The sequence below is a fragment of the Daphnia pulex genome, chromosome 8, assembly GCF_021134715.1.
Source record: "Daphnia pulex isolate KAP4 chromosome 8, ASM2113471v1".
Taxonomy (NCBI): Eukaryota; Metazoa; Arthropoda; class Branchiopoda; order Diplostraca; family Daphniidae; genus Daphnia; species Daphnia pulex.
Genome location: NC_060024.1, coordinates 2,308,415 through 2,320,222, shown reverse-complemented (window position 1 = coordinate 2,320,222; position 11,808 = coordinate 2,308,415). Strand labels below are relative to the sequence as shown.

At 37.0% G+C, this 11,808-nt stretch overlaps 1 protein-coding gene and 1 long non-coding RNA gene across 2 annotated transcripts; one reads left to right on the top strand and one right to left on the bottom strand.

Moving 5' to 3' along the window:
- The first annotated feature begins 1,208 nt into the window (after positions 1-1,208).
- Positions 1,209-1,847, top strand: LOC124199548. The gene is made up of 2 exons (XM_046595381.1): positions 1,209-1,611; positions 1,689-1,847. The coding sequence occupies exons 1-2, from the start codon at positions 1,293-1,295 to the stop codon at positions 1,841-1,843; spliced, it is 474 nt and encodes a 157-aa protein (XP_046451337.1). The 5' UTR covers positions 1,209-1,292; the 3' UTR covers positions 1,844-1,847.
- A 2,994-nt stretch (positions 1,848-4,841) lies between these two features.
- Positions 4,842-5,921, bottom strand: LOC124199479. The gene is made up of 3 exons (XR_006876849.1): positions 5,661-5,921; positions 5,359-5,463; positions 4,842-5,140 (listed from the first exon to the last, which is right to left on the bottom strand). It is a non-coding gene; the product is annotated as an uncharacterized LOC124199479 (long non-coding RNA).
- Between the last annotated feature and the right edge of the window lie 5,887 nt (positions 5,922-11,808).

Here is an 11,808-nt window from a genome sequence, read left to right as displayed (position 1 = left end):
ACAGGTTGGTAATTTATATAAAGCAGAATTTATTCGTACACACTCTCTGTTCACTCTTTCAGATACTGTAAAAAGTTGGGAATAGATACGCTGACCATCATCTGATTCTTCACTGCTGCTATCTATAAGTGCAAAAAGTATTGTTAATCTGATGATCTTTACAAAGTAAATAATAATCAGGAATAATACCACTAGAACTAATACAAGCAGTCTTTCTTTTCAGTGGTTGTACTTGTTTCTCAGTAGAAGCAGAATTTAGTCGTACACACTCTCTGTTCACTCTTTCAGATACTGTTAACAGTTGGGAATTGATACGCTACCCATTATCTGATTCTTCACTGCTGCTATCTATAAGTACAAAAAGTATTGTTAATCTGTTTATCTTTACAAAGTAAATAATAATAAGGAATAATACCACTAGAACTAATACAAGCAGTCTTTCTTTTCAGTGGTTGTACTTGTTTCTCAGTAGTTTTTTTGATGAAATAACTGTTTTGAGAAGTGTCTTCTTCTGGCAGTGAAAGGTTTAGAATAGGAACATCTCCCAACAATGCCGTAGTATGTCTAACAATGGGCAAATTTGGTTCTCCATCCGGTATGCCAGATAATTTATCAATGGCTTCCACACTACTGAAATCGAATTTCGGTTTCATTAAGACGCACCTCACTTCACTTCTGTCCTTTACAGGCGAATCGTCACCAATTACAACCCAATTATTGGGTCGTAGTTCGCTTTCTTTCTGAAAATAAAAGTTTTCGCACGAGAGAAACACGTGTTTTAGGGCCTTACTTTTTTCTTTTTAAGACGTCAGCAATTTTCTCAAGATCGTTTGTTTCATCTTTGTCAGGAATTCTTTTCTGCAAAACAATATCGTATTGAGTATTAACCTCACCATCAATTACGGTAACGAAAATCACTTTTGAAGATTTATCGACAGGTGTGTTAGGCGCCATCTTGCTCGTCTATGTCGGTCACTGGCTGAACGTTAGCGTTTCTATCCGTCTATCGTCTGTCAGTCCGTCATTCAGACAATGATTCAAAATGATAAATGATTGCTGGATAAATATTCATAAATAATTAAAAAAATTTATCAAATAAGAAATATTGCAATAAATCATTTCATAATGAATAATGATTGATAAATTAAATCGTTTTGAAATTGCGACTACGCAATTTCAACTCGCGACAATTCGGCAACTATGCTCATTCTGTCATTTTCCTTGGTATCTTTGAGACTTTGATAAAAAGAATTTTCAAAAAAAGCATTCGTATATAAAAAAAGGAGGTGCAAATGAAGTTAGATTGTTACACCTGCCAAATAATGCAATGTAACTTTGTGACTCAGGATAGCCATAACACGCTGAGACATTTAAGTATTATTCACTTGAAAGACGAAAACTTTACTAGCCCTTGTCTGAACACAACTGATTGTTTTCACAAAGCGAACTTCAAAACATTAAGTGGTCTCAAACAGCATTTAAGCAAATTTCATCCGTTGTTTTTTTCCGTTTCTGGAAATGTGACAGAAGCAAATTCAAATGGCACACCCAGTGAGCAAGGTGGCATGGGATGTGTTGCCAACTCAGATGACGTTGACTCACCAGACATAAGTAATTACAAATTTATTGTAATTTTCTAAATCTTAAAACTAATTTTAGGCTCTTATTGATTCTTAATGTGTTAACAGGTCTTGAAACAATCTGTGATGATGTTGCTTGTTTACAAGCTCCAACTAATGATTTACGTTTGCTTGCTGGAGATTTTGTTCTAAATCTTTTGGCAGAACAAAAGATGACACAAGTTGACATAAGTATATTATGGATGAGGGGACCAACCTACTGAATGAGGCCGTAAACAGAAAATTGCAGGAAACCTTGCATCTAATACTGGAAAAGAATTTGGATCCGATTTCAGCCCTGTCTAGTCTTTTAGATTGTAAGGACAAACCGTTTGAAAAACTCAAACATCAGTCTACCCAAAACAAATATTTTGTCAAACACTTTGGTTAGTAGTGATTGTTTTTATAATGATAACAATATTCTGGTGGATGTTAACTGAACCACATTTTATTTTGATAGGCATGATTGAGGCTGAACGCATCACTCAAGCAGATTTTGGTCGTCACAAAACTGGAAAGGATCAGCATTTTAAGCCCAAAAAGTACATTTATGTCCACATTTTAAAGCAATTGGAGAGGATATTAAATTTTAAGGATGTTTTAAGTGAAATTAATGAGGTTAAGACAATTAAGCCAAAAGAATATTCTTTTTTTGAAAGTGGGCAAACTTTTAAAACAATTCCTTCTTTCAAACTTTCCCTAATGCTTTGCAAATTCTTTTGTACATCGATGAAGCTTCCATTACTGCTGACAAAGGAAACCGTTCTAAGAAAAACAAACTTTGTTTTGTTTATTGTTCCCTCGACAATCTTAAAAGAAACATTTAAAGCAATCAATCTGGTTGCACTTTTTCGTAACACCACCGTGAAACAGTTTGGATTAAATGTTTTACTTAGGCCACTTGTCGATTATTTAAAAAAATTGGAAGAGGGTGTTTTAATGCATATTTCTGGGATCGATCGCATTGTTCGAGGAACTCTTTCAGCTGTTATTGCAGACAATCTCGGGAGTCATCAGATCGGTTGTTTTAAAATTGGTTTTTCTAAAGGCTTTCGTAAGTGCAGATTCTGTTTAGCCGTCGACGATGACATTCAATGTTATTTTCGTGATAATCAATTCATTGCCAGGGATAAAATACAGCATGACCAACATTGCGATGGACTATCTTTGGAATCAATAAAAGAACATTTAGAACGATTATACGGAATAACAGGGACTTCCATTTTGAATGAGCTCAGCCATTTTCATGTTATTGGGGGATTGCCACCAGATGTTATGCATGATATTCTAGAAGGGATTCTTCCTCTTGTCATTTCAAAAGTTATCATGTATTGCATTAAGTCAAAATTTTTTACTTTAAAACTTTAAATCATATTATTGTGAATTTCAATTACGGACACAGAGAAGTAATTGATAAGCCATGCACAATTGATTATTCACAACTCAATAAAGGAAAGATGAATCACTCTGCCGTTCAGATCTGGTTACTAGCTATCAATTTGCCCTTGATGATCGGAAATTTTATTGGTGCAGATCCTGTTTGGCATTATTTCACAACGCTTCTACAAATTTCACGACTAATTTTCTTAGAATCAATCTCTGATTTCGAAATTGTTAAAGTTGAATTGTTGATCGAAGAATTTTGTGTGGATTATAAAGAACATTTTTTTCAATCTTACAAAAGAGACGACCCCAAATCCAAACTGAAATGTAGCATCATACCAAAAATGCACCATCTCGTTCATTACCCTCGATTTATTAAGCTACTAGGCCCACTTCATTCCTTCTGGTGTATGAGGTTTAAAGCGAAGCATAGTTACTTCAAACAGCTTCAAAGAAACATAAAAAATTTCATTGACCCACCTTACACCCTATCTAAGAGACACCAACAATGACAATGCAACCAGTTTAGATCTGCTGGAGAAATGCTACTCCAGTCTCCTATTCTGACGTCCCCATATAAAGTTAGATTGCTTAATGCCGTTGATGTAATGTTTCCTTTGCAGGGCAAGTCGCTTCTTTATTGAATTTGGATAAACTTGATGTGTCATTGCGTGAGTATAAGTAGATAACCATTGGGTCAAATAAGTTTAAAGTGAATGGAAGCCTTATTGTATGTCCATTGTCAAATAATATCAGTAATGTCAGACAGCGAAGAGGTGCATTTCGAGGTTCATTTGGTTAAATTACCCATATATTTTCGAATGATGGCGAGTTCCTTTTTGTCTGCGAAGTTTACCGCACAGTGAGATTTGATCACCATTTTAAGTCTTTCGAACTTGTAAAGAGAAAGGATCGTTTCAATTTTGCTTTGTCACCAACACAACTGTCTGGTTATTCCGTTTACCAATTGCATAAACCATGTTTTGAACGTACTACTCATTTCTTTGTTCCTTCAAAAAGTGAATTACGTCATCTAGTTCTTTGAATGAATTATATCCATTTATTAAAACAGCTTTTTATGTTTCTTATTTTAGTCGAGAAAGAAATTATTTTGAGGGTTTTTTTCCACAAGTTATTTGGGCTTTCGTTGCAAATAGTAAATTAGTATTTAAAAACCCCCAAAATTTAGGTCAATTTGAAAATTTTGGGGTCATTCGATTTTTTCGTGGTTGGTAACCCCGAAAAAGTGGTACCCGTTTTAACATTGGTACCAAATGAAAACAAAAATGATTTGGTTTAAGGAATAATTTGTTCTGTGAGGAAAACACAACACTTAGAAATTACTAACGAAATAGTTTCTTAGCTGCTCAAATCTTTCCTCTAGTGAATGGCCATTTGCCATTGAGCCAGCCACAAGTAAAACAACTGCGCAAAATACCATTTTAAAGTAGCAAGTCATATTTTATTAGCCTTGGGAAAGCTTCAATTGAGAAAGAATGGTTTTCTGTCGACTATACCATCGCCCATTTTATAAGGCACGTAAATAATTAAGCGATCAGTTTGCAGTTTCATCACAAATGGATGAGATAGGCAGGGGGAAATCTTTTTTGTGTGCCCTACTATTGTTTGTTTTTTCAATCGACAAATGAGAACTGAAAGGAGCAAAAATTATTTGATAGACGTCCAAAAATATATCTGCAACACTTACTGCGTGGTGTTGAAATACTTGCCCGTTTCGATGATGTAGAAATTGGGACATGTCTTTACTCAGTATAAACTTGCTTTTTTTAAAACTTTTGATTTGCCTTCCGTCTTCCTCACTTGCCGTCAGGACTCTCTCTCTCTCTCTACTCGAGATGAAATGGAAAATAGTCGCCGTCTTTTCATCTTATGCGTATAGGTCGATCTTGTGCAATGTGCATATACACTCTACTTCACCATACTAGACATTGTGTAGAGATGGAAAGAAACCAATAGATGCGAGCGCATCAGCGAGCCCGCGCGAGAGAGAGAGAGCTCCAGAATCGATTATGGGGTCCGAGCTAGATAGAGAGAGCCGCCGCCGACCCCCACATTCACATGGATGTACACGAGGACAGAGTTTTTCCAATCAAACTGGATGTCTGGATGCTGTTTATCTAAATAAAAAGTAAAAAATGGTTTACAAAAAATTATTGACAGAAACAACAGGCAAGAAAAGGGTGAAAACGAAACAGTGATTAAACACAAATTTTTAATAAACAGGAGAATTTGAGGTTTCATATATAAAATACTGCATTGTGCACTGCAAGTCATAAATCATTAGATACCTAGCAGTAGCAGGTCACAGATAATTAAAAGCAACGAAAATCATTACCCATAAGCAATGACTGAAGAGATTGTTGCTGATGGCAGGTCAACACCAGTAGAAGCAAAACTTGCATATTGTGTTGTAATGATGGCTGGTTCAGAGGTCTCCAATCTGTACAAAGGAGAAGCCGAGAAGGTTACCTAGTGCAAACAATCTGGAATCTGCCATGCCTTAAAGAGGCTTACATGATAAAATGCCACTCACAGGAAATAATATTTCACAGATTTGTAACAGGTTTAATCTCTTCTATCTAATAAGCTCCCACAATCATTCTGTCTTTATTCTTAGTTTTACCCGCCAATATTTACCCGCCAAACAGCATGGAATGGAGAGTGTGTCAAGAGCCACGACACCAGAGTTTATACACGAACACTACCACCACGTTTTTGAAACTTTAATAGCTGTGCTATTCATCGTGCAGCCACGAACGTTTTCACAAAAGTTATCTTTCCTTTTCTACATCTTAATAAACTTGAGCACTCACTTACTTACTAAGCAATAAACTCGTCTCTTTTTCGAAACTGTGTATTGTGTTTTGTGTAACAATGAAAGATGAAACAAAACAGCAGACGACACTAATCTTCTAATTAGCCAGAGTTTAGATATCGATAGTAATTATAAATCGATCTGATCAATGGTGATCAAACAATCGAATGATCAAAGCGGGTTTATCTCCCGCTCACATCGGGATTATTTTAGATCGGGATTATTTTAGCATCAGTTCGTTTCCAAAAGAATACCCTCGGGTTTATGAGCGTACATTGGAATTCTATTTTGCTTTACTTTTACACGCAAGTTCGAGAGCGATATACTATCGTCCATTTCGGGAATTTTATGCATTCTTAGGAATTATTGAGCGATAATTGGTGACGTTGGGTTTTCAGTTAATGAACTTTATTTGAAGTCATGTCAATTATCAGATTAGGCATTAATAGTAAGAATACCCTCTGTGACAAACAGCAATCGCTGATCCCTTCTATCTAATATTTTACCATCCAATGTTGTAAACAATTATGATTTATGTTCAGGGTTATGCCCTGTATAAGTTACATTCGTACTCGTCTGAATAGTTGGATAAGTAGAAAGAAGTGGTGAAGAAGAATGCAACTCCTCTTCAACCTCCTATTTTCTTGTAATATCCTTCATGTCAACGATTAATGTACAATAAACATAGATAAAACAGATCCTTATATACCCCCTGTCTAACTAAATTGTTGTTGCAATACCAAAAAGGGTTTATGCTATCACATGTTAAAATTAGGAAACGATGGTCAAATTAAATCGTACAGTGCTACGCAACACACTTGATTTGTCATTGCTCATTTAGTGAAACATTCAAAACTACTCAATTTATAAAGTTGCATTTGAAATAATTCCTTTAAACTTGTTTCTTCAGTTAGAACCATAAGTTTTCAAAATGACTTATACCTACTCCCCGAAACCAAATGTTGATTACTTCCGACGAAAAGTACGGAAAATACACGCAAATAAAATTGCAATTATACAACAAAATCGGCAGCCCACCAGCAGCTACACAGACCGAAGATACAATTTGCGAGCCACAGGCCATTCTGCCGTGGTTTATTTCCGACGGCTGTGTGTTGGCACTCGGCACGCGCATAAATATAAGACTATTGAGACTATTTTAACAGTCTAAAGAGAGCCAACAGTAGTATTTACAGACCGCTATATAACCGACTAACTTGTCCCTAAAAAGAATCCAACAGCAGCCGTCCACACATGGTAACGACAGTTCAGCTAACTATTAGTCAACTTCTATGACGACGGCTCGGCTTAAATATTTCCCCCCATAAAAAAATGGCCTTTTTTCACTTTTCTGCTGTCTGGAAAACTATATAACCATCTCGTCATATATAATAACCTAGGACCCCGTCTGCTAATAACAAAATCGGTAGCAACAGCAGCAGCAGGAGTGAAGGAAAATCTAAATCAGATGGAAATGGTGAAGTCACAGAGCCAAAAAAGAAATTAGCTTCCCGTAAATTTATTCGACTGGGGATAATCGTATGGGCTAAGCTATATAGATGGCTGGCCTTGGTAGCCCGGTAAGTCACGCCTTTATATTATTTTTTTAAATTCGGAAATTTTAGTTATTACTTGGGAAATTCTGATCGTGTTGCTAAATCGTTAATCGTGTTATTCACATTTTTCGATATTACCAAAAAGGGATCGTTGTTAATTACAATATGACTGTGGGCTGCCACCTCCGAGAAAACCGACTAGTAACTGCTGGATATTTTGGTTCGGTGGCCATCAAACCGTGTCCGAGGTTCATTAATTATTGATTAAAAAACGGTTTCCGACTTTAGTTCAAAATTTTGATTAACATTTTTGGGAGTTAAAACAGATGCCGACGGAAAAAACTGGGCGGTTTTCTAGATGACCGGTTGGCCAGCCTGTTAAATTAAGCTTACAACAGCGCCTCTATGAAAGAGGAGTCTTGGAAGCTCTGCAGGTTGAATACGACTACACACTTTTATTGCCAGTTATCGAAATTAAACATATTTAATTTTCTGTGATCTACAGGCAGTCGCCTTTAACAGAGATCAGACGAAAGTAGTTAAAGGCACGACTGACAAATTAAAAACGTGGGAGATCAAACTCTTGGCGTCGTCAAAGAACAACATCAGTCGAGATGGTAATTATATTTCTATTATATAACATCATTACAGTGGTCTTGGACGATTTCCCAGAATAGCTGCAACAGCATCGACCGCCGGATCAAAGACCTCAACAAGTTGAAGAGGATCGCCAATGAGAAAAAAGAGAATCGCCTGTCAGTGTTCCAGGGCAGCAAAAACAAGAAGGAAAAGAGTAAGAAAAACAATTCCGAAGAAGATGGTTTCACTTACGGCCCGCAGGATTGCGACATTGGTAATAAATCTTCGTCTATGAAATTGTATCTTTTATTGATGTGTGAAAACTAAACACGCCCACATCTTATATTGTTACAACAGCCGTGGTGGACAGCAGGAACAAGACCGGAACTTTGGACAAGGCCGGATTACTTCTGTCTCGGTTGTCATGGAAATTATGGGCCCGTGTAGGGAACATCCGCTCTTCTTTGGAAGTTTATGCAATCGCGAATGCAAGGTGATTATTTTTCCTAAATTAATTAAGAGCGCTGAATAATTGTTTGTTTTTCTTACTATGTTATTTATGTAGAATGAACTTCTGGCAACGAGTTGCAGCATTGGTGAGGACGATATTCACGTAATCGCTTCATCTAATTTGAAAATTATTGTTTAATAGATTCATTTCTTCGATCAATTTTAATAGGCTATCTGTGGTTCCACAGGAGATTGTCTGGAATGCGAAAATAGTTAAAACTTTTTTATTTTCTAAATAGTTTTTCTTTCAAGAACTCAAAGTGATTTCTTGTTAATTAATTAAAAGAGTATTTTGGTCGTATTGTGTTGAGCTGCTGGTTGGTGAAGGATCAATGTCCGTTATCATGCAAAAGACGCCGTGGTTTTACTGCCTCTGCGGTCTGCGCCAGTTTCACAGCAGAATCCCACGGGCTCCTCGCTCCGACTGGGCCTTAAAAGTATTTAACTTTTTTCTCTAGGAATTTTCCAGAATATTCTTTAACAGTTTCTCCGACAGCTGAGAAGTTTCCTTCACCAAGATTTACCCGTCCAACTGAACCGGCATCTGTCCAAAAAAGGGCAACCTGCTCTTCGCATCGTCGTACTCCACGACAATCTCGAAGCCGTCAACTATATACGCCCTTAATTCACTGCGACTTGAATTGGATCAGTATTGGGCCTTCGACCGATGGAACGAAGTGTACGAACTCAACGGCGTTGAATTCGCAGTCCTGAAAAACGCCAATCAAATGAAGGACGAAGAATGGGCCAAATTGTGTCCCGTTCATTTACTCGTTTCTTGCCTCCCGGCCAAGAAATTCGATCCCAAGCGTCACCAACCCGCCGGCCGAGAAGTGATGGGTAGAAGACAATTTTCTGAAGCAGGTACGTTCCCAATTATCTCTAGCCTAATATTTTATTATTTATAATGAAACTGAGTTTCTCATTTTTTTTTTGCAAAGTCTGGAGAGGCTTTTTTCGATTTTTTCCACGTGAAGAATTGCGTCGAACACAGCAATGAAGAAACGCCACTTTTGTGGGCCATAAAAAATGTCGCCAGCTATACCACATAACCATTTTGAGGTTTGAAATTCAGTATTGGAATCTGCTAAGAGAGCTAATAGATTTTCTTTCTTTTTGTTCAGATTTCTCCAGATGGAACTGATCACATTTATTGACATGAAGGATGCCCAAGGCTCCACCAAACATCTTCTGGTGTCGGTATTCAAAATAATCTTAAAAATAATTTCAAACGTAAAGCTAAAAGGAATTTTGATTTTATTAGGTGGACTAGCTTTCCGGAACAGAATGTGTCGTTGGCCCGAAATAAGCCGTGGATTTTTATTTACTCTTCCATTCAGTACTTTTCTCACCTTGTTTTCTTTTGTAACCAAGAATGTAAACTTTAATCGTGACTGTTCCTGAACAAACAATACAATTTGTTGGTGGAAAAATTTGAAATTGATTTTACAACTGTGAGAGATTTATTTGGACGAATGTAGTTAATAATCTATTAATCTGAATCGATTCCAATATCCATGTCACCAAAGCCACCTCCGTAATCACCAAAGTCGCCGTAGTATCCTCCGCCGTAATATATTTTTCAACCGACGATTATATTTTACGAACCGTATCCGCCATAATACGGATATCCGAAGATGCCTCTCCAAAATAATAAGGATAAGCACGTCTCACATACGGTCGGTGGTATAGGTAAGACGAAAGGTAAAGAATAAAAAATCTTCGACTTCTAGATAGCGCAGGGTTGAGTGGAACTGCTGGAACCGGTGGCGACTCCAGCAATTCATATTATTAGCTTCTCCGAGTTATTCAGACTTCTCTGACGCATCTTTTCCCACATTTTTGGGACTATAGAAAAAATTTCTGTGTGAGGTTCGTCAGGTTGTCTAGGCTGATAAGCTATATTTTCACATCAAGTTTTGAATCCGTTTTTCTGCTTTTTGAGGTGAAACCAGTGTGTCTCGATTGGTCGTCAAGTCTTCCAGATTCTGTTGATCCTTTTCAACCGATCGGCCCAGAACACGACAGCGCAAAAAAGTGCCACCAAATGACCAAATACACACAAGTTATCTGCAATTAAATCAACAATTCAAGATTGTAAAGCAAGTATTATAAGCAAGTCCTCTTATGCAGTATAGTAGTATACTCTGCAGCACATTACTGATAAATTGTTCATATTTTTATTTTCGGTGCTTTGTATTCGTATATTAAGTACTGTTTTTGTTGTATTTAAGGCCTGTGCTGACTATAGAATACAACGACATTGACATTATACAGCCTAAATTATTCATTCGACGACAATATATAATGGTCTGATGCTGGACTATTTATATAAGCTATGACGGAATTAGCTCTAATCCATCTACTAAAATATGTAAGCTGGACTACATATAGATGGCAGATGGCTGCATGTTGTCCCGGTAAGTCGACAAAGTCGTGCTTTCAAATTAGTTTTATTTTCTCAATTATTAGTTAAAATATTTTTGAACGAAATTTTTATCGTGTTTCCTCATTGTAACTGAGGGGGTCGTTTTATTTATTCCCTTGTCCATGTAATTTAATACGACAAGGGATCGTCGTTGCTGCTCACAATGACTGATTGTATTGCTGCTGCGGTGCGCTGGCCTCCTCCGAGAAAGCCTATAATAAATGTAGGCTATAGGCTATACTATATATAAAGTTATACTGGTTTGGCGGCTATTTTTTACGAAATTTATTTGATCGTGTTGCCGCATTGTAACTGAGGGAGTCGTTTTATTTATTTATTCCCTTGTCCATGTATATTATAATAATACGAAAAATGACCGTCGTTGCTGCTCACAACGACTGATGCTGCTGCTGGTACGCTGCCTCCTCCGAGAAAGCCTTTGAAATAGGCTATAAGGCCTACTATATAAAGTTAAACTGGTTCAGCGCGGCCATCCAGCAGCCGGGTCCAAGATTCTCAAATTACATTGTTGTTGTTTTTTCGACTTTTATTAGGTTTGTTGTAAGTTAAAACTAGATGCTGGCAGATATCTATTATATGAGCTATTTCATTGAATTAAAAAAAAAGGTTTGTCTTGAACAAAGTTTCCAACATGGTTGATGGTTCCCACCGTTCGTTCATTTCTATCAGTCATCATACGCTCAGTCGCGAGTACATCGTGAGCCATTTTTCATCAAATTATTAGCATATTATTAGCCTTGGATTATTGAAGATATTGTGATACAAATATTTGAATGCTCCCCCCTTCCTTTTTTTTTTTAACTGTTACTGTCTTGCAACGTGATGCGCGCAGCAGGCAAAATTTAACCTCTGTCAGCCAACTGGCAAAAAGAAACA

Bases quoted from the DNA above. Each gene is read 5' to 3' on its own strand.
- LOC124199548 (XM_046595381.1), top strand. From the start codon at position 1,293: ATGAAGTTAGATTGTTACACCTGCCAAATAATGCAATGTAACTTTGTG. The intron at 1,612-1,688 runs GTAATTACAAAT...ATGTGTTAACAG, and splicing joins CGTTGACTCACCAGACATAA to GTCTTGAAACAATCTGTGAT.